This window comes from Macrobrachium rosenbergii, chromosome 35, assembly GCF_040412425.1.
Source record: "Macrobrachium rosenbergii isolate ZJJX-2024 chromosome 35, ASM4041242v1, whole genome shotgun sequence".
Classification (NCBI taxonomy): domain Eukaryota; kingdom Metazoa; phylum Arthropoda; class Malacostraca; order Decapoda; family Palaemonidae; genus Macrobrachium; species Macrobrachium rosenbergii.
This window is the reverse complement of record NC_089775.1, coordinates 2511968-2534336: the sequence shown is the minus strand read 5'-3', so window position 1 is coordinate 2534336 and position 22369 is coordinate 2511968. Positions and strand designations below refer to the sequence as shown.

The window sequence follows — 22369 nt, the reverse complement described above, 5'->3', positions numbered from 1 at the left end:
AAATACCGTTATTATTATTTTATTTTTTCTTCCAGAAAAGATATGTTTACTTTATTATGGGCTAAACTACTTCTTCCTCGCTCTCACGTCCATAGGAAACTTGGTCCAAGAGTCATATTTCTGTTATTTTCGGCAATAAAATGGCCATATCAGAATTTTTAGAGGACAGGTTACTGAAATCGGTTCCTATTTGATCTTTCAACATTTTTACGTTCTCTGAACGTTTCCTGTAATTTTCTCTGATAATTTCTGAGGCCATTCCGTTATTTGTCAGTTTCAAAATTCCTACGAGGACGGAATATTGAAATCGGTTCATGTTTGATTTTATGACAACTGTATTTACCTCTGGGGTTTCCTGTGAGGTTTTTATGAGGTTCTCTGTGAGGTTTCTGAGGCCATTCCGCTGTTATCGGTTTCAAAATGGCTACATCAGAATTCCTACGAGGACAGATGATTGAAATCGGTTTCCGCTTGATCTTACGATTTTACCTCTCTGAGGTTTTCTGTTCATCATTGTTTTATGTTTTCCCTGTTTCCAAGCCTCATTGTACCGTTTCGGTCAGTTTCTCTATGAATAATAATGATAATAAAATATAATTGACATAGAGACAAGAGTAGAGACCTTTCTCACTTTCGAACACAAATTCATCATTGTATCGTCGCCATGTCTCCAGTATTCAAGTTTCATTGTACAATCTCTAGTGCTCTATGAATAATAGATGATAATAAAATATAATAATGACAGAGAGAGATCTTTCCTCACTTACGTTTTCAAATTCATCATTGTACCGTCGTTATGTCTCCTGTATCCAAGCCTCATTGTACAGTCTCTAGTGCTCTATGAATAATAATGATAATAAAATATAATAATGACAGAGAGAGAGATCTTTCCTCACTTACGAACACAAATTCATCATTGTACCGTCGCCATGTCTCCCGTATCCAAGCCTCATTGTACAGTCTTCGGTGCTCTATGAATAATAATGATAATAAAATATAATAATGACATCTAGAGAGAGAGAGAGAGATCTTTCCTCACTTACGAACACAAATTCATCATTGTACCGTCGCCATGTCTCCCGTATCCAAGCCTCATTGTACAGTCTCTAGTGCTCTATGAATAATAATGATAACAGAATAATAATAATGATAATAAAACAACAATGACGCAGAGAGAAAGAGATTTAGAGCAAAATTAGAGGCGCCGTTGCAAAGGCATCCCTCACCAACCCGACCTCGTGGCCATTACTACTACTCCAGCCACCACAACAGAAGCCGGAAGGTTCCTCGTTGTTGTAAGCATTTTTCCCCACTTTACGGCCGTAATTAATACCGTAATTGATTAAAATTATAATCGTATTAATATTTTAATGTTTTTTACGTGATAATTTACACATTAAAGGTTATTTTGGACCTAAATAACTTAGATTAAGGTGCGGCCATTAAGGTCCTGGTCAAGGTGTACCTTGAGGGGGGGATCCGACGCCATTTAATCATTTATGTATTATTTATATATATATTTGTTCCTGCTCAGTTAAGAGCCATTATTTCTTAAGTAGGGCTTCATATCCTGATTCTAGGCTAGGGTAGGGTGCCCTGACCTTCCCGGGGGGCGTCGACCCCAGCCCCCCTGCCATTGTAATCCAGTAATAACTCTTTTTAAGTCCAAATCATTATTCATTCAGCAATGGTGCCCGACCCCAGGGAAAGGAAGTCGGAGACTGGGGTATCGGGCTCAATCCGGAGATGCCCGAAATGGACGCGGAACAGACCCTAAATATCTCTCAGGAGTTGAATTTAAATTCGTCGGCGAATGCAGCGTTAGGGAACAATTTGGAACCTGCGAATGGCCTACATACAAGAGGCTACGACATTCGGGTAGTCTACCCTAATGTACCGACGGACACCGCTAGCCTAACCTACTGCTTACCCACATATGAGGAATTACTCGTTATTGACCGACTAACCGAACAAACCGACCCTAGAGTGTCGTGTCCTGACCTAACCTAACACAATCCAAGGCGCCGTGCCCTTACCTGGCCAGGGGCTTCGTCCCCCTTGACCACCATTTCACTCGGTAACTCGATCGCGTGGATAAGTTCGTCCTGTCGTTCCGGTCGGCGGGACTAACGATCTGTTCGGACACGTGCTTCGGCACTGGCTGTGACCTAACCACGTGGACCAAAACCCAACCTAATCCAGAAAATTGTTCCCTGACCTAACCTAACACAACCCAACCTGAACCCTTCATCAAAAAACTTCAAAATTTTTAGTATTAATCTGCCATTTTGGAGCCATATTTCTTCCGTCGGATCGGTGTTGTAAGCGTCGTAACCTCGGAACGTCGTGAAGACGGACCCGTCGTAACCCGGCGACCGCCCATTTGACATAAAGCAGAAGTGCTTTCTGAAGAAAGCAACAATTTCCGGCATCAGTTTTCTAGTTCGCATTTAGATCGGCGTGTTTTCCCGCCGTTTGGAAAGTGCGAGTCGTTGAGAATCCCAAAATTACTCTTTAGAGCAACATCCCCGTTTGGGGAGTTAGTGCCTTCCCCTTTTCGTTCCTTTACTGTACCTCCATTCTTATTACCTTTCTTCAATCTTGCTATATATCCTCTCCTAATAATTATTTCGTAGTCCAACTGCGAGGTTTTACCTCCTTTTACACCTTTCAAACCTCAATTTCCACCTTTCAAACCTACTTTCTCTCAGTCTCCTTTCGAGCGCTGAAGGACCTCATAGGCCCCAGTGCTTGGCCCTTGGCGTAAACTCTGTATTCCATTCCTTTAGATCGACATTTCTTGTAAGAGTTAAATATTTTAACCTGACCCCCCTCAGGAGGGCTAGCCTGCCCTTTGAGTTAAATGCCGAGCAGAGTCGCAAGTCGCCGCTGCCTCGCTGCCAAGAGCAATGGCCTGTGCTGGCATAAGGCTCGATCTAGAACCAGCTAACTTGTATAAGTATTATAAGTCATGTCACCTTCATTAAACAATACATTGATTATTTTATTTGTAGGCTGTCGGCAGTATGGGTGTCAAGTCGAGAAAAAAGCAGCGGAAGAAGTTCCGGTACAAACTCACCGCAAAAAGGAGGAAGCGCATCCAGCAGAAGCGGCTGAACCCAACCATCGACAGGTACGTTCTGTCGGCTGTCGGTTGGATCGCCGCACGTTCTGTTGAATTCAAGTCGGTCGGAAGATTTTTGTGTAGATTAATCAAAGCACGACCTTTGTTTGAATGTCTTATGAATGTGTTATCTTTCAGGACCCAATAAATGAATTTTTTATTAATGTGGGACCAGCAACTAATGTCATTTGAGCTCGGCGTCGCCCGTAATCAGTTGTATTGCTGTTTCCGTAGTCTAAGTATTTTTAACGTGCTTTGGTGCGCGTTTTAAAAATTGATTTGGAGCATTTCGCTAGATTTTTACAGTACCTCCATCATTTACTTAAACGTTCACCTTAGTCGTTTATTTATAGATGTACTCTAAAGTAAGACCCTGAGATATTTGGTGAATGACCCAGTAAAATTATTTCAGCATTAGCATTAGGATATAAATAATATGGCGTGGAGTCGAGAAACAAAGTAATTATATGTGTTCTTGACTTGTTCAGATTTGGAGAGTGGCAGTTTTTGTTACCTAACCCATATCGGTGTTTTATTCTTGCTGTTTTGTTTTATACACAAGTTATTGCTGTATTCCAGTCTTTATTCCTGACACTATTGGCCTGTGAAACAGTCACCCATAGGATTCCGCGCAGTTGGAACTTCGGAAGTTCAGGCGAAGATCCAATGCGTCACTAACCTAAAACAATTCCCCTTGCGTTGTATAACTTACTTCCATTTTTATCAATTTAATTTGTTAATTTTTCGATTTTCCAATAACTTGATCATTTCTTTATTCCCAATTCCCTTCTGTTACTTAAGAATGAATACCGCATTCCTCGCGAGCTTGAATTTCAAGCCACTAACTCCTGTCGGCTTGTACCACACGAAGAGAGTCCATCCGATCAATAATAGTAACGGTAACAATTTTCTCCCAGCCAGGAAATCAAAAAGAACTGGGACAAAAAGAAGTCTGCCCTTGCCAACGTGGAGAGGATGGGACTGGTGTTCGACTTAAACAAAATCAAGCCCAGCAAAGAGGAACTGGTCACTCCAATGGTAAGTGCTGAGCCGGTACCACGTGAGTCTCGCTTTCCTCCCGTTACACCTGTTAAACCTCCTTTACTCTCAATTTTCATTTCAGCGCTGAATGATTTCGTAGGTCCCAGTGTCTGGTCTTTGGTCTGAATCTTATATTCCATTCCATATGATTTACCAGCTTACGGTATGTAGGGTAGAAGATGTTCTCGAGAATGGTGAATCGGATGTGTGTTTGTGAAGCGTTTGTGCCGTTTTAAAGGTCGGCTGGTTGCTGATTGGATAATGCCACGCTTAGAATGACAAATAGATTCGTATGAATATTATAATGATCTGTTCCTAATAGCGTTAACTGTATTCCTGTAATAGAGGCAGAATGAATAGTAATATACACAGTAACTTTTTTCATTCTAAAACACAGTACACTGTACACAGTATTGTATGTACAGAATAGGGACGCACAAAAGAATTTGAATTCCAGTTTGCGATCCCGTATGTTTGCATTTCTGAATGTTTGTAAGTAGGGTGGTGTCTGTATACCCATTTTCATGTCAAGAAATCTTTTCATGACTACTGGAAATATTCTGTTTGTCCACAGAACCATTACGAAGAGTACAGCAGCAGCGGCGACGACGACGACGAAGGCGAAGAAGTAGTATTGCCCGCAAAGAAGCGAAAGAACGAGAAGAAAGGGGAAGAAATAGGACCCGCAAAGAAGCGGAAAAATGAAGAGAAAGGAGGCAAAGTGGTGAGTGCACGTCGTTTTTGACGAAAAAGTACGTCGTTAAGTTTCATTCAGCATTACAACCGACGGTTCGTCTTGATGTCGAATGTTGATGTTTCCTCTCGAAGTGTTTCCTTAGAGACACTTTTCTTTCAAGTAGGTAGCATTTTCGTTACCGAAGTCTTAAGTTCCCCCCTACAGAAATATAAACCATTACCTGTCATGTAGGAGTCATGTACCTCGATGCTGTAGTGATTTTAAATGAACTTGGGTCTCTTGGGGCAAGGAGTGAGGACTACTTTACAATTTTCCTTTTTATTTACAAATGCATTGTAAGATTTATTTACACATACTATACATTCACCTGTAAACATAACTGCACTTAATTTACACACATACATTCACAAACATTCATGTACTTTACAGTCACTTGTAAACGTAACATTGAAATTAATCTATAACTTTCACGCTTCGAAGGGCATCTTTGAAATAAAGGTCTTGTATCAGGGAACAACAGAATCATTTTGAAACCAAGTAGTTTTGAAAGGTTGTCGGCATTGCAAATGATTTTATACGAACACATAGAAAACAATTGGTTTCTCTTCTCATTTTAAAAGGTCGAACTGCTCGAGAAGATTGCAGCCAAAAAAATACCCAAAAAGATCATTGGCGGAGTTCGTCTGCCCAAAGACCTCGTCGATTTTGCTACGCTCATGCTCGACAAACACGGAAGCGACTTCAAGGTGAGTTCTCCTTCTCTCAGACTTGAATTACTCGCTTGAATAAGCCGTGCAGATTGGAGCTGCCGCGTCATCTGGTTCGTGGACCTGCGCACAGCGTAGCCGAGTAGCAGGAGAATTTGAAAATTATGCTGCTGGTCAATAATAGAATGAATCAGGTCAGGTTAGTGTTGGAGGCCTCTCGAGAGGAGATCTTTCGTAGATGTGATGTATTTTGAAATAATTCTCTATTGAATGTCAAGTGTAAAGCACAGGTTAGTTTAGGAAAGAAACTATGTGGAATTGGTGTTAGCTGTAAGGTATCTAGAAAGTATTCAAGTGGAAGCTATAATATAATATAGGTTCTTCATTACTATAACCAGACTTTGTTGCTTATCAGGACGCCAGACCCCAAAGGCATCTGTCAAATTGAGTTCCTACTGTGCTGTCCTTTGGTAGACCTTGCATTTTGAGGCCTCATCCTGTGTCCCTTCCCTTAACCAACTGCGTATGCCTCTAACCTGGGGGCGCTTTGGAGACCTTTCAAAACATTAAACACTCCTCCTGGGAGAATTTTGCAAGACAGTTTTCGAACATTGTAGGAAAAAGATTCTCATATTTTTTTTGCAGGCAATGGCCCGAGACCCCATGAACTATTACCAAGATTCCTGGAAACAAATACGGACGAAGATCAAGCAGTTTGTGACCAACCCGCGGTATTTCGCGCCGTACCTGAAGGAGAGAAACCGACTCAAGCTGCCGGATTTGCCGCCAGAACTCGTGAAAGGAGAAGCGTAATGTTAAGGATATATTCCGTATTTTGTTCGGGTAGGTGAATGTTCAAGTCTTTGAGGTCAATAAAGGATTTTTTTTTAGGGTCGCTGGTCATTTTCCTGTAGTGCACGAGACACTATTGTCTGATTCATCGTGATTTAGTGAAGATCAGTGATCAGATGCTTTCGACAGAGACGGTTGGAGAGGAAGCATCATGGCTAATGACCTATACCTTAGGGATGACAGTGGGATGAAGAAGGTATGGAGATTCTGCATTTGCATACTAGTCAATCATACACAAAAAGTTTGTAACATACAATTTTAAATATTTACACAAGTACATATTTGAGGTGTGTCAAATACAAACACTTAGAGGAAGGAGTCTGCTATAACTCTTCGCTATAACTCCTCAATTGTTCTCACAAGGAATGCGACTTGTTCCATCTCTTTCCGTGTCTTCGTTAACTGTAAATGAAATGAGAATTATTAGCGACATATTCAAGTTGAATTTCTGGTAACTACTACTCACATAGTACTTAACTACTAGATAACATGAAGACTGGAGTTAATTTGATAACAATTACACTTAAAATTAAGTAAATGTGTAAGGGGAGTAAAATGACTTGCTACTACAGAAACTAAGATTTAGTAGAAGCATGACCAAAACGTCCATCTTTCCTCTTCTTGATGCAGGCAAAAGGATTCACCCCTGGCTAAACTCTACTGAGGGCATCCCAAAGATGTCTTCCCAGTGATTTTAAGTTCATATGGAGACATACTGCTTGCTTTGTGTAGCAAACTTCAAACAGTACTAAGAATTCATTTCTATGTCCCTTCAATCTTGTGCTGGAAAGAACACTTTGCCCCGTAAGACACAATGGTACCACCTACGAGACACAAACGGTTCCTCATTGGTTTATTTCAAAGTCCTTACCTTTGTTTCCAGGGACTCCTGCGCGGATAAGGAGGTCTTCTGCTTGTAGTGTTTATGTGACATTTTCTTCAATATGTCACTCTCGGACTTCTTCAGTTTTAACAGCTTCTTCTCCAGCCTTTGCAGTTCCAGTGCAGGGTCGATCAAGCCCTGTCAAAACAGAAATGTGATGCGAGTTACTAAAAGGATCTTCGCAGCCTCCCTTCGACCCCTAGATGCAACCCCTTTCATTCCTTTTACTGAACCTCCAATCATACTATCTTTCTTCCACCTTGCTATCCACCCTCTCCTAACGATTATTTCAGGGTGCAACTGCGAGGTTTTCCTCCCGTTACACTTTCAAACCCACCTACTGTTTCCTATCCACCACTGAATGACCTCAGGTCCCAGTGGTTGGCCTTTGGCCTAAACTCTAGATTCCGTTCCATTCTGTCTAACTTGCATCAAAAAGTCTAGCAAGAAGGTTCCTATCATCTCTGGCAGGGAACGCTGACCTCAGTATTGGTCATGGAGGTGTTTTGGCTGAACAAATGAATGGTGGCTGACCAGAATTCCCTGCTGCGTTTCTCTACCTGTCAGAATCCAGGGCAACAATCATTACCCACTGTCAGAAATGAATATGACCATGAATATGATAAACAGTTACTTGCTGAATGAATTAAGAACAGGGAAAGTATTATATGCACCTTCCGCACAGCTCTATAAACTTGATATCTGACTGCAGTGAGACTGGTGGTTACAAAGGCATAGTAGTGAGTTCAGTCTAGCTTCCCAAACTCTGGGTCAGCTCAGAATGACTCATAAGTTGCATACTACTGACCAGTGTTGGTACCCAGCCAGTTCTATCAATTTTGAAAAGGTCTGTGCTTTCTGACAGACTGTAAATTGACTCTTCGTTATGAATGAAATATAACTACATTGTTCAATTATAAAAAAAGCAGTAAGCAAGACAAAAAACCTTTCAATAATGTAACTACAAGTCAAGCAATCCTGACCCTCCAAAGAAAAGTCATTATAAGACTTCATTAAATTTTCTACCATGTTGCAGTTAATGACAAAAATATTCACACTCTACCTCAAGATGAAGATAAACCCTAATTTTATCAGAAATCGTGCTGACGGCTGACGCAGATGGCGTTTTGGACGACTGTTCGTGAACCACAAACGAACCGACGCGAGCGAGCGTTTCCACCACAGAAACTGTTTCTTTGAGAAATGACGTCAAACTCTGGTCCTCGCTGACGATGCTACCTGAAAGATTAATATATAACCTTCAGAGGAATTTAACAGTACTATTATTAATCAAATCTAATTCAGATTCATGATTTTAATTTTAAAGATGGGACGATAAAAAATAAGAAAGGGAGTGTATCCACAGAATTCTATGATGTAAGTTCAACGTTTACCTTTCAGCAATGCTTTTTCGTAGAGGGTCAAATTCACTACGCAAAGGATCACTCTGCACAAAACTACATTTTAAACTGGAAATTTAATGTGACAGAACTAATGAACACTAACAATGGTGCCGTATTATTTGATTTAATCATGCCAATATAAAAAATAACTACTTTTGAACATAAACACAAACAACTGCCCGAATATGTTTCTTACACTGGACATCCTTGCGCTGACGACTGTCGACACTGTAGGTACTCTTCAAAGATCGCAGGGCTGAGACGGCTTCAAGCAGTAACTTTACCTGGGCCTCCAAATGCTTGTCTTGCCAACAGTCCCACTGCAAATGTAAACAGGATTGATTTCTGCTGTCCAGTATATTACAGACTTTTGTAATGATAGTTTTTAACATTAAAATTATTTTTTTTAACTAGACCAATGAGTCAAAAATGTGTACTTCCATTCTTGATTTGTGTACGGTACATTAAAGTTGGCTTTTGTGACGAGGAGGGATTAAGGACAGGCATTGTTTATAATCCAGTGACCTGTAACCCCAGTAAGCTGAATGCTACAAGCGCAGTACAGAAATGGAAATATACATAAATGAAATAAATTTAACAAGAGAATAAACAAGATAGAATGACATATTCATTAATCAATTTGTATTTTTCATAGCTACCCAACCTGCGGTCTTGAGGATAATTCTTCTAGTACCAGCTTGAAACCAGTAAAAATAATAAACGAGGAATTGGTAGCAAAGAGGTTTCAGACTGATTTCATCACCCAGAACACATGTGAAATAGTAAGAAAAACCTACACCCCTTTTCCGACGCCGAAACTGTCTTTAAAACACAGCGCACTCCGGCAAACATTTACCTCGTCTTGCTGTGGATAGTGACACTGCAAAATGCTGTCCTTTTTCCCACACTGCTGTGGCAGCCTCTGGTAGAGCTCCTCTGTCAAGAACGGTATAAAGGGAGACATAAGACGAAGGCTTATGTCCACACACGTCCAGAGGACCTGGAGGGGCGCTTCTCTGGATTTCAAAACTGGCTTTATACTCTCCTGAAAAATTTTTATAACATTACGCCTGAAGAAGTAGGTTCTTAATGTGCTAAGTACACATAATAACATTAAATATATGATGCATAGAGCATCTTTCCTTACACACAACCACAGTCATCTGGGCGGTGAATTTATCAAGAGTGTCGGGTACACAAAATATCAGGAAAAGAGACGAGTGACCGAAAAATTAGACACAATCATGCATGAAAGCAGATGACCTAAAAACTAATTATTCACAATCTCCCACACAGACAGTTCTCGAGGTAACAAAAGAAATATATCGTGGGAAAATGACACCAGATAATTACCAAATAGACATCGCAAAGGCACTTGTACCAGAAATATTCAAAGTGTGCAACAACGCGGTGAAAGTTGAAGGTCGGAATGTTTTTCTGCGCGCTGCTCACGAGGTGAGACAGTTGGCTCAGTATCCACCTGTCCATTACGTGCAGGCTGTCACTGAAATTAAAAAATAAAGTGTTTCAATCAATCAAAAATGAAGAGAGAAGGTCTTGTGTGTCAAAGACAAGTATAAGTTGTGCGCTCTCAGCCGAAACAATACAAGTAGAGTACAGCCAATGGCATTTAATTAAGGTGTCAGCAAAGCTCAATTTTGTTCAATACGCTGTCAATCTTTGTATAAACAGAGCACTACAGACAAGTAATGTTTACGAACAAATCTCAAGCAACAATTGGTGGATGAAGACTTTACAGTCCTGATACAATTCTAGTTTTATTTAAGTGATTCTTTCTGCTTCTACAATTATAATTAACTGTACATTGTACAAGGGAGGGAAGTTATCTTTCCAAAGGCTCAATTACCGTCACTCTCACGAGCGAACTTACTTCTGTGAGAAGGAAACGTGGCTGCTGCAACTAGCAGGGGCTTCGTGCAAGGCCGACAGGAGGAATCGCATCACTTGCCAAATCTTGTTGCCGAGAAACCTGTGCTGTTCCATTTTGCTGATATCTACTGCAACGAACTGATCTAGAAATAGAGAGATATCTATGAGGCACAAAAGAATATTGGTTTTAGAAGTTAGTCCCTTACCAAAAGTGTCGGTAATACTCATACGAGATTTTGACTTAAAGAAATGAAGGATCTTTGACTTAGGAGCCATTTGATTTTGAGGGTCAGACCATGACTAGCGAAAGGAAACAATATTGTACGCAAATAACAATGAATAGAGGTAAATGGCAAGCTTCTGACAATCTTACATTCAATCACATAAGAAATGACAATTGAAAAAATGTAAAACAATCTACCTCAAAGCAGTTTGAAAAGAGCAGCTTGTTCTGAAATTTTGACGGTTTTTCAATCAGATGAAGATGTTACTCAATCAATGCCCGTATGACAGCTACGGCCTGTCAGGATCTCATTCATGAGAGGATTTATTAAAGGTTATTGTCAGGAATACAATCCGAAGTCAGTTTTAAAGATCAACAAACGTTCACGTATCTCGAGATCCATGACAGACCATAACCACAATGCACAGATCGAACTTATATCACGAAAAATCTTGGAAACAACCCAAAACAGGTCGTTCAGTTTCCCACAGCTCTGAAGAGAGAAAAAAAGACTCACTTTCCAAACTGTACGAACACAGGGACAGTCGCAAGGCATCTGCGCCGCACTCGGGAATTCCTCTGGGGTAGGAGGACGCTTGGTTTTTGCGAGCCTCTTCTGCGTCGTTTTTCGTGAGGACTCCCTGGCCTTCGCTCTCGGCTATGCGGTCCTGAAGCAGCTTTGGGAATTGGGGGGTTGATTAAAAGCAGAACTTTGGTACTGTATAAAAATTCTTATTAACTACGAAGGCAATCTTAAACTAGTAAAACATTTGTCAAACCAAAAGTTGTAGGAGGAAAGTATCGTGTTCAGATGTAGAGAGCTTTCTTCATGAATGAAAATTATTATCACAATAATACTTTAACCAGACCAATGCGTTAACATTCCTAACTCCCACAGGGCTAGCCCAGAGGATTTAATTTTAATATACTGCGACTCATTGCAAATTTAATCATTGGGTAAGCTGAAAATACTGAATATTCTAACAAAATTTCTCAAGGATTATGTCTGACATTTGAAAAACATTGCTGGTTTTAAGTTGGGCAATCACTAGAGATGTTTGATTATAAGTAGTATTCTGTGTTCCTTACATTCAGGGGATGAGTCATGTGAGTGATTCATCATATGCCTTTGAGTCTGACGAGTGCGACCAATATGAAGACAGGATAATATGTCTTCCATTTGACATTCTTTTTAGAATGAATAACACCACAATCCTACAGCTAGTTTAATCTGTTTTTTGATTTAAAACTGTCAGTTTGAAAGTTTCGCACGAACTGCAGCTATGCTGATATATTACTGAGTACTATAATTAAATAACAGACTCATAAGATTTCCTGTTTCACTACCTCCAGAGAAGCTCCATTGATGACGTCCATCGGGTCAATGACATTACCCTTCGACTTCGACATCTTCTGACCTCGTGCGTCGTGTATCAGTCCGTGGAGTAAAACCGTCTGTCACAGGAAAATAGTAAGACATTCATATAAAAGTTATTACAAAGCACTGTTTTCAAAACAGCCAAAACAGTTAACAGACAGTGTATTTTCTCGTAGATTTTACAATAACAAAAGGTTGTTGGAGAAGGTCTGGTTTGAAGTAATAAACTTGAGGCTTATAATATAGATGATGCCATTTTAATTAGCAAAACACCACACAATCTACAAAACTTGCTTAACAGAATGCATCGCATATGTAGATAGACGGAACTTGAGACGAACAAAAGTAAATAATGAGGACAAAGTATCCACAAAGGAACAATATTAGATGGAGAAAGGATTACTGCGGCTGGATCCTTCGTACATTTTGAAACAACGATATCCCGTACAAGCTCTCTCGAGTTATAATTTTAGCGAAAGATATAAAATGATCAACATTTTGAGCAACTTCTTAAGTTTATGTAGCACATCAGGAGTCTACAAACTATCAAGTTCAGCGTACCTTGAAAGGCAATTTCCCCGTCAGCTGGAGGCCGAGCATGACCATTCGGCCGACCCAGAAGAACAGAATGTCGTGGCCAGTTTCCAACAGGGTTGTGGGGTACAGGTGGTCAAAATCCCGGCGTATTTCGGGGCCAGCCAAAAGCGGCGAACGGAAGCAGTCCGGACGAGAACCACGTGTCCAAGACGTCCTCGTCTTGCTTGACGCTCTTAATCTTTGCCTCTGGTGATCCTGTCAAAGACTCGGATTCTCATTCGAGCAAAGAGACGTCTTTAGTTGGAAGGATCTTCGGCGTGAATGCCGAGACGTCAGTCAGTCCTGTGCACAGGACGTCCTAACAATCGTATGTGTATACAGTAATGCGAGCTGGCTTATCTTATGTCACAAATAAATACAGTATGAGGTATTTAGGTATTTCTTTAAACACTAATGATTCCTACTAGATTACAATACGGCACCAACTGTTGAGTCTAACAAAATTCACAGACCACAAATGTGAGGACATCTATATCTACATACAAAACAACTAAAAAAATATTTTCAACGAAAAAACCAATACTAAATTTGAGACAAACTCCTCACCCGACTTTTCCAAAAACTTGCGTTTGGCTTCTTCATCAGAAGAAGCTGCAATCCATACTTCCTCTGCATCATCCACCTCTACACAATAAGCAGGCACCCTGTGGCCCCACCACAGCTGCCGGGAGATGCACCAATCCTGGACGTTCTTGCCTAACCACTCGTGCCAGACGGCCTTGTAATTTTCGGGATGTATCTCCAGATCGCCGCTCTCCACGGCAGCTGCCGCCGCCTTAGCTAGCTCTGTCATGTTCACGTACCTGCGGAGATTAAACAGGGCTTCCATTGCTATATCTGATACATTTAGCCATGTAGATATCTAACATCAAAGAAAAGTATCAGTAACATTTCCGATTCCTTCTATAAAACACAATAAAAGCAGGTCAGTGCTTGGCAGTCTGGAATGGTAAAGGTTATTGTATATGAATATCCGTGGAGCTCCCGGTAGGGAAAGAATATGAAATGTCTGACAAGATATTCATTTATTTTCACGTGAATAAGGGTCGCTGGCATAATGTACATCGCAGTACACTGTACATCATGCATCCTTAAAAATAAGTTACAGAAGTAATTAGTGCAGTACAGTGTACACCCCACACCAGCTTACATTCTTGGCCATTCAAATTTAACAGTTTGAGATACCAAAAGCTACTAGAACTAAAATTATGAACAATTATTGAAATACCAAAATCAACTTTATATTACTGTAAAAATAAAAGGGCAGTCTCCAATTTTGACGGCACGCTTACATATTTCCATAACACCTGTCAGGGAAATTACCAGCATGTCCAGGCTTATGCATAAAGGCCCCTTGTATGATAGCTGAGAATAAATTCAGGCACTGGGCTCTTGATGGGTACTGGTACACAGAGAACTAGGTACATCTCAAGTTGAAATCTATAAGCTCTATTAAAAAACATGTCTTGCATTCAACATACAATAATTTAAGGTCTAGATGCTATCTGTGAAAAAGAAATAGAATCACCATTGGGGTTTCAGAAGTGGTTCGATGACGTCGTTTGTCCTGCTGCAGACGGGAATGACCATGGGATGAGGTCTGCAACCGCGGTAAAGTCCCAGCCGACCGAGGGCCTCTAGGATTGAGTCGCGGGCTGTGAACCTCGGCTGACCCTGAAAAAAACCTCGATAAACAGTGACAGAAGTATGGTACTGCACACCAAAAATGTAAATGCTTTCCAATAAATTCTTAAAATATAAGGAGTCACAATCCTACCTCGAATTCGGACATATTAATCCTTCCCCGCTCGTCGAAAATGGTTATCTGAGGGAGACTGTGCCTCACTCCAACCTCGTAATCCTGAGCACTGTGGGCTGGGGTCACTTTCACCGCACCTGCGAATCAGAGGCTGAATTTCAAAGACTTCTAAGTATCATATACAGAAGAGTCTTCAGTTTAAAGTCTCACTAGCCTACATTATTCTGATTAGACCAATTTCTTGTAGCAATTTAAATCTATCAGTAATACACTGTCAAAGATATCTTGAATGATGGATAATATCTATACAGGCAACAAAAAAATGTATACAAATTCAGGAAATGGCTAATTCTACATCTACGATGACATTGAGACAATACAGTCGTATTAAGTTGCTGAAAACGAAGACGGCGATGAATTCCATTTCTGGTCCCTGTCTCTCTTCACAGGTAAGTGATATTGCACCGAAGTTCAACGATAAAATCAGCTTTGTTTGCTGAAGTAAAGTGAAAGTGCAAATGATAAAAGAGTAAGTAAACTTTATATAACTCAAAAGCATCTTTCAAACTGCAACAGAGAAATCTAACAGTCGGAATAAGAAAGGAATGAGTGTCTCCATTGAGCATATTGCACTGGTGATATTAAAAGACATTACATATGACAATGATTTGAGAAAAAAAAATAAAGCCGTGACATTCTTTGTTACCGAGTTTACAATGTAGAATTCTTGAATCCGAACACTAAACAAGATTCATACTGAAAGGACCCATAAAGGGTATTAGAGTATAGCTGCTTATCACAGTGCAGGCAGTCGCTGGTTATCGGCAATTTTCAGCGCCAATGCATACCTAACAGAGGCACCGATCTCCGGTTATTGGCCGATAAACGGTTACTGGCACCGATAAGCCCCAAAAATCGCCAACTTTCAGTTATCAGCGATTTCCGCTTATTCTCACGCCGTTGGAACGGATCCCCCACCGATAATCAGGAACTGCCTGTACTACACACACACACACACGCTTGCCATACCTGTGCCAAACTCAGGGTTAACGTGCGAATCAGCGACGATCCTCATTTCCTCTCGACGAAAGGGGTGGTAGGCTCTCTTCCCCACGAGATGCTTATAACGGCTGTCTTCCGGATTGACCATGATAGCGGTGTCCCCGAGCATGGTCTCGGGTCTTGTGGTGGTCACGACGATGACCTCGTCTGCGATTATAACACGCCCCAATCAAATTCCTGACTGACTTTTGGCCTAAGTCTGAACGAGATTCATTAGTTTTGCATGAGCTACCAATATGGAATCTATCTCGAACAGCTGAACCTTATAGTCAAATTTGTTTGTGTTTTACTCGTTTCTCAGCGACCCCTGACCTTTCCCACTGGACCCACTACGTATAATGTTCAATCGCCACAACTCAAAGGTGATATATCACAAGATGTCTGACATTTTATCTTGTAGGATATTCAGATTATAGCGCTTTAAATTTTAACCTTATCAGACTTACAACTCAATTACTAAATGGCCCATACTGCTGATAAGTGCATACAAAGATGGAAAAATATCAAAGCTGACATAAACATTAATAATTGTAGCATATTTTTTTATTTATCACTCCCTCAGCAATTTATTAGACAATTTATTAGACAGAATAAAGTAAATAAAGTGAAACTTCCTTCTGTTATTTCTTGCATACACTAACAGAACACCTGTTCTTAAAATTCAAGATACTGTGATATATTCTGACCATGAATTTTATCATCTTTTATCGTTCTTTAGAAAAGAATTCAGAATACTGAATAAAACAACTAAGGAATTCTGTAAAAACAAACTTCGATGCAGCTGACACCTAAAATAAAAAAATACTTGGGATGTAATGAGCTACTTGCAATGCCAAGCTGTCAATGTTTCCCAGTATAGGACATTGCAGACCCTGGCTGTTGAGATGCAAATTACCTCAAGTTTTCCGTTGAATTTTCACATGATTTTCAATGACAAGTGACTACCATGACTCTTAATTCTGCATTGATAAGTTCGTGAAAGTTGTAAGTAATCTTTAGGTTCCCTCAACGGAACATCTTTATTCATCCAATGTTTTCCAAACAGTTAGCCATGATCAGAGACATCAATGAATTAAAGAAGTCTTGATTTTCCTTTCACAAATAATGGAAGTCTTGGTACATCACCAGGGAAAGCAGCTTCAAGACCTACACTAATTCCCAAGGCTGCCAACGATAAACCATGTTTGCTAATTAATGGGTGCCTTTGGTGAAATCAGCTTAGGTTAAGAGAATTTAGGATACACCTAAATGATATGAGCTATGCTCTTTCTATCTTAAATTACTAATCTTGCTTACAAGCACAAAACAAAGTTAAAAGTTCACCACCGAAAATTTCGGCGTCGCTTACCAGATTCGCAAACTTCGTAGGCAAAGTCGTATATCTTCCCGAACGTGACGGGTTGCTCGTAACCGGGAATGCGTAAATCTTTTGGTCCCTCCAGTTCCAAGTGCTCCACCTCGATGTTCGATATCGCAGACTGGAGTTCACAGCACCAATTCACCAACGACATCTTCCTGTACACCAGCCCCGCGTCGAATAGTTTTATGAAGGCCTCGCTGACCGAGTCGCACATATTCTGCAACGATGATATGCAATATTACAATAGAGAACACTTCTATTGAATCTCCGAAGGAATTTGGAAATTGACTTCTCTGTTCTTTGACAATAAAGGTCAGGTAATTTCCAGATGCAAAATGCTAAGAGTAATCTATCAAAAATGTACCTCATTTTTCATAAGGCCAAACCATAGTCTTATTTAAGCTGCAATCTCAATCAGAAACAGTTGATCACATACGTATTTATAAAGGTTTTGAAGACCGTGCTATTATATAAGATGAGAGATTCCCTCAATGACAGTGAAACCTTACATATCCCATGTATCCTAATCTGCTTACAACTATGATTCTTATTTACAAACCATGTTTTAAAAAGTAGTTTGCAAAAAAAGGAAACCATTACATTTGTATTTTTGGTAACAACGCTACAACTTTTCAAAACGGGATGAAATTTATACATTTCTTCCGACAATTACCTCGTCCATCGTATAAACAGCCCTGTCCCAATCAAGGGACACTCCTAAACGTTTCATTTGGTCGTATATCTTCGTTCCCTTCTGCTCCTTCCACTGCAGAATTTCGTCGACAAATCTGTAATTGAAGAAGTTAACTCTCCTCGCTGCATAATGCGGTATACTACGATTACAAGACGAAAATGCTCTGCAAGAAAACTATTCAAGGAAAAGACAGCCAAACATACGACAGGGTAAAAGCTGCTGTCCAGATATAAAAATCTTGAGAAAGGAGACATGAATCTACGGCAGTATCCACTTTGGGAAAACTGGGTATGCCAAATATATTTTTTTGCCTCTTCTAAATATACGCTGACAATGAAGTACTAACTTTCTCTTTCAATGAATGTCTGTCCATCAACTTTAATATGTTTTGAAGTATATTTTCTTTACCTTACGTTCTCGATACGGTAATTGCTGGATGAAAAAGGATATAGAATGATTTCCTTACATAGGCCAGGTACTGTTAGTAGATTACACTTCTTAATCCCTGACAAAATGAGTTTAGTCTGCCATGACTTCAATTTTATTCACCCACGATTATTCTGAGGCCAGAAATGGACTTAGGGGGTAAACAATTCAGGAGGCTGTTTAGACAAGCTTGCAATGGTAGCCCTTGCACCAGCTAACCTGATCACCATCTAAAAGTGGACTCAAGAGACGACCACCTGACACTTGACAGTTAAAATGCATATTCGCTTTGATATCGCCAAGAGAAACAGAACATTACGTGACGGTAAAAACTGTCTTCCTACTTTTCTCTTCCCAGGTGATGCCTCGTCAGCTGCTTCGTGGCCCAAAGGTGCCTCTCCACAACGACCTGGGTCGCGATGCCCGCGTGGTCGCACCCGGGCACCCAAACTACATGCTTTCCGTTCATCTGGTGCCTGCAAAATACGACGTGGAGTACTGCGTATAATGATAAAAGCAACATCTCTTTCAAATTGACTAGATGAATGATGTTAAGGCATCATAAAATTATACAATCAGACATTGATATGGAGTCTCGGCGCAACAGATATCCAAGAAAATGAATAAATCCTTCTTTTTCGTCTTTGCCGGTTGCTTACAAGATGAAACCACTGACAAAACAGCAATACCGACCATCTTGCTAACACGTCTTGTATCGCGCAGGTCAGCGCGTGGCCCAGGTGAAGGTGTCCCGTGATGTTGGGGGGCGGCAGAATCATGACGAACTTCTCCCGTGCGTCGCCCCTGCGGAAGAACCCCTTCTCCTCCCACCACTTGTACCAGCCGCTCTCGACGGCTTTTGGACTGTAAGCAGAAGCTATGGGATGCGATGTGTCTTGAAAAGAGAAAATGTGAAATAGCAGAGTTATTGTTTCCGTCAGGAACGTTACGAACTGCGGATAAAGTCGGGACTCGTACAAGGGACTTTTGTCTCCTTTAGATTGCCATTGGATATTCACCACAACAATTTAAAATGAAAGATTAATATCTAGAAACGACCACACACTGCCATCCATGTAGCACAAATAACCGACCTAATTAAAAAATTATAATGAAGTTCCTGACTTATACCCATCTACCTAACCACGTCCCAAGTTGGAGACTCCCTGCGGCCAGAGAAGCTTCTAAAACTGAACGAAAATGACGTAAAAAAAAAAAGGAAAAATATATAAACCAACCTTTCTTTGAGGCAGAGTAACGTCTCGGAACCCTAACGTCGAGCACGCTCCTAGCGCGTGCTCCCGGCGGTAGGAGCTGGAAGCGTTTCATGACTTGTCCGCGTTTCGACTTCTAACATCGACGGCCGAGAAGCCTGGACGTCGCCGCGCCCTCAGAATTCCGCGTCCTGAAAGGAATACTGGATTAGATAAACGACTTCAAATGCTGCGTATTCATATTAGAGTTTAATATATTTATGATCATCAGTCGCAGGAATGTTCATATCATGATTTCAAAACAGTATTATGTATTTTCGGTTGCAAATTCGGTTGCAAATTCAGTTGAAAATAGTTATATTAATACTGTATAGATATAGATTATTTATATGACTCGAATTTTTTAATTCCTGGTTCGAAAAAAGATTAAAAAATTTAAAGAGACGAAGATTAATCTCGCGATGACTTGTGTCGTCGATGTCGCGTCGACATTCCGAGTCGGCGATGCTCAGGTCTTACAGTCTAGCCTAACGACTTAGGCGAAAGCTAAACGACAGAATAAAAGTCAAATTTCATGTATTATCCTACAGGCTAGCCTGACGACCTAGGATTAAACTAAACGACAGAATAAAAGTCAAATTTCATATACTATCTAAAGACAGAAAACTAAATAAGTCAAATTTCATGTGTTATCCTACAGACAGAAGAGAGGTTAAATTTCTATACTATCCTACAGTCTAGCCTAATGACTTAGGATTAAACTAAATGACAGAATAAAAGTCAATTTTCATATACTATCCTACAGTCTAGCCTAATGGCCTAGGATTAAACTAAATGACAGAATAAAAGTTAAATTTCATATACTATCCTACAGTCTAGCCTAATGGCCTAGGATTAAACTAAATGACAGAATAAAAGTTAAATTTCATATACTATCCTACAGGCTAGCCTGACGACCTAGGATTAAACTAAATGACAGAATAAAAGTTAAATTTCATATACTATCCTACAGTCTAGCCTAATGACCTAGGATTAAACTAAATGACAGAATAAAAGTTAAATTTCATATACTATCCTACAGGCTAGCCTGACGACTAAGGCTTAAGCTAAACGACAGAATAAAAGTCAAATTTCATATACTATCCTACAGGTTAGCCTGACAACCTAGGATTAAGCTAAACGACAGTAGAGAGGTTAAATTTCATACACTATCCTACAGGCTAGCCTGACGACTAAGGCTTAAGCGAAACGACAGAATAAAAGTCAAATTTCATACGCTACCCTACAGGCTAGCCTAACCTGCCGTTCTACAATAACCTCACCTAGAATGAACATAGACTGACCTAACCTGACCTCTATATATATATATATATATATATATATATATATATATATATATATATATATATATATATATATATATATATATATATATATATATAATTAATTTATTATAATTAATTTATTATTATATTATATATATATATATATATATAATTAATATATTATATATATATAATTTCTGTACATAAAACCTTAACCAACCCTTAACCTAACCTTACCCAGGGCACCGTGCCCTAACCTGCCCGGGCCAACGTAAAAATCACATATATATATTTTTTCGGGCATTTTTATATATATTCTAAGCCCTAAATAACCAATATATAAATAATGACAGACTCTCCCGGTACCACGTTGTTGCCAACACGATCCCGGGCGAAGCCGGCTTAATGGGGGGTGAATCTCGCCGGCCTTTGAGGACATTAATGTGGTATATAGACATTTTATCTCGTATTTACGGTAAATTCGTGTAAAAAAAGGGTAAAATGAACTTACATGAGGTTAATTACGTTTTTTTTTTACGTCGATATGACCAAAATTCGATCCTGCTTCGTAATATTAGTATTATTAGTAGTAGTAATTCATGATTGGAGGGTTTGTAACGGCTCTTCCTTTGAGACGCTAATGGACATTTATTGTTTTTTTAATATAATACAATAAAGGAAATAGGTATTGCTGCTATATATATGTATGTATATACATATTATGTATATTTGTGTGTGTATTATCCATAAATATTGCTTACAGCCGCCTACCAGGCATTTGAATGGGGCATTGAACAAGCCCCAAAATTCGTATCTTTGGCCCTTCCTGAATTATCACTTTTTTTTTTGTAGGATCTAATTTCACATTTGTTTTACTGTCCAACATTATAATTTATATATATATATATATATATATATATATATATATATATATATATATATATATATATATATATATATAAATATATATATATATATATATATATATATATATATATGAGTTAGTTTACCTACAAGCCCCCACTTGGTGAAACTGTGGTTTGTGGGGTGAATGTGGTCTACCCACAGAGAAAATTTACAAAAGTTTGTACGGGCCTGTGCGTGCATTTTTGCCACCCATACTGCAAGGACAGCTGACCTCCTGTCAACTAACAGTGTCGTTGTACACATTCCTAATTTTGCGTGACATAAGTACAGTTATCCACAAGTTTTACATATTCAACTTTGAGCTTTTTTTTAATAACTAGTAATAGTATATTTCCTTACACGCTTCTTTAGTTCCGAGGTATTAATTAATATTTGCAAGTTATTTCTGGACTTTAAAAAGTGAAGTATTTTAACCTTTTCCTGAGTTTGCCCAATCTAGGTGAAAACTCAGAAGATCTACAGTTATTAAAGCAAGTAACTTTGAGTATTACAGATTTTTTCTTTGTTTATTTTTGTAAAGTATCCTTCCAGGTTTCAAAAAACATTACGTCAATACGCACACTTACAAACTATATGAGGTAACTCGCTGAATGTCTACAAGTCTATGAAATCTGAATGTTCTTGTCCTTGGTTAGAAGATGGGAGTGCAGTTCTCGAGCATCTCCTGCCAGAGAGAATGACGAGTACCAAGAGATGTCATATTCTGACCTCACTGTCATGGCTTCAACGTATGCATGTCTCTAAGTGCATTTTGAAGGAAGGACAATCGCTGAAAATCAAGGAATGTTGAGAAAGAAGGAATATATG

The 22369-nt window shown here is 39.6% G+C and overlaps 2 protein-coding genes across 2 annotated transcripts; one reads left to right on the top strand and one right to left on the bottom strand.

Annotated features, from left to right (window-relative positions):
- The first annotated feature begins 1169 nt into the window (after positions 1–1169).
- On the top strand, positions 1170–6459 carry LOC136856323 (nucleolar protein 16). Its single transcript, XM_067134078.1, has 6 exons — positions 1170–1295; positions 3015–3133; positions 4042–4162; positions 4740–4889; positions 5483–5608; positions 6215–6459. The coding sequence occupies exons 2-6, from the start codon at positions 3027–3029 to the stop codon at positions 6380–6382; spliced, it is 672 nt and encodes a 223-aa protein (XP_066990179.1). The 5' UTR covers positions 1170–1295; positions 3015–3026; the 3' UTR covers positions 6383–6459.
- Positions 5165–21263, bottom strand: LOC136856322 (valine--tRNA ligase-like). The gene is given in 21 exon segments (XM_067134077.1): positions 5165–6823; positions 7293–7442; positions 8368–8543; positions 8904–9027; positions 9564–9752; positions 10061–10211; positions 10599–10740; positions 11338–11497; positions 12168–12275; positions 12760–12883; positions 12885–12990; positions 13342–13598; positions 14324–14469; positions 14573–14691; positions 15584–15763; positions 16965–17193; positions 17650–17764; positions 18441–18572; positions 18790–18991; positions 19335–19501; positions 21147–21263. Coding segments are annotated over 20 exon segments (2967 nt in total). The 5' UTR covers positions 19426–19501; positions 21147–21263; the 3' UTR covers positions 5165–6757.
- Between the last annotated feature and the right edge of the window lie 1106 nt (positions 21264–22369).

Excerpts from the sequence above, each read along its gene's own strand:
- LOC136856323 (XM_067134078.1), top strand. The coding sequence starts at position 3,027 with ATGGGTGTCAAGTCGAGAAAAAAGCAGCGGAAGAAGTTCCGGTACAAA. Across the intron at positions 4,163-4,739 it reads AGGAACTGGTCACTCCAATG|AACCATTACGAAGAGTACAG; the intron begins GTAAGTGCTGAG and ends GTTTGTCCACAG. Across the intron at positions 4,890-5,482 it reads AAGAGAAAGGAGGCAAAGTG|GTCGAACTGCTCGAGAAGAT; the intron begins GTGAGTGCACGT and ends TCATTTTAAAAG.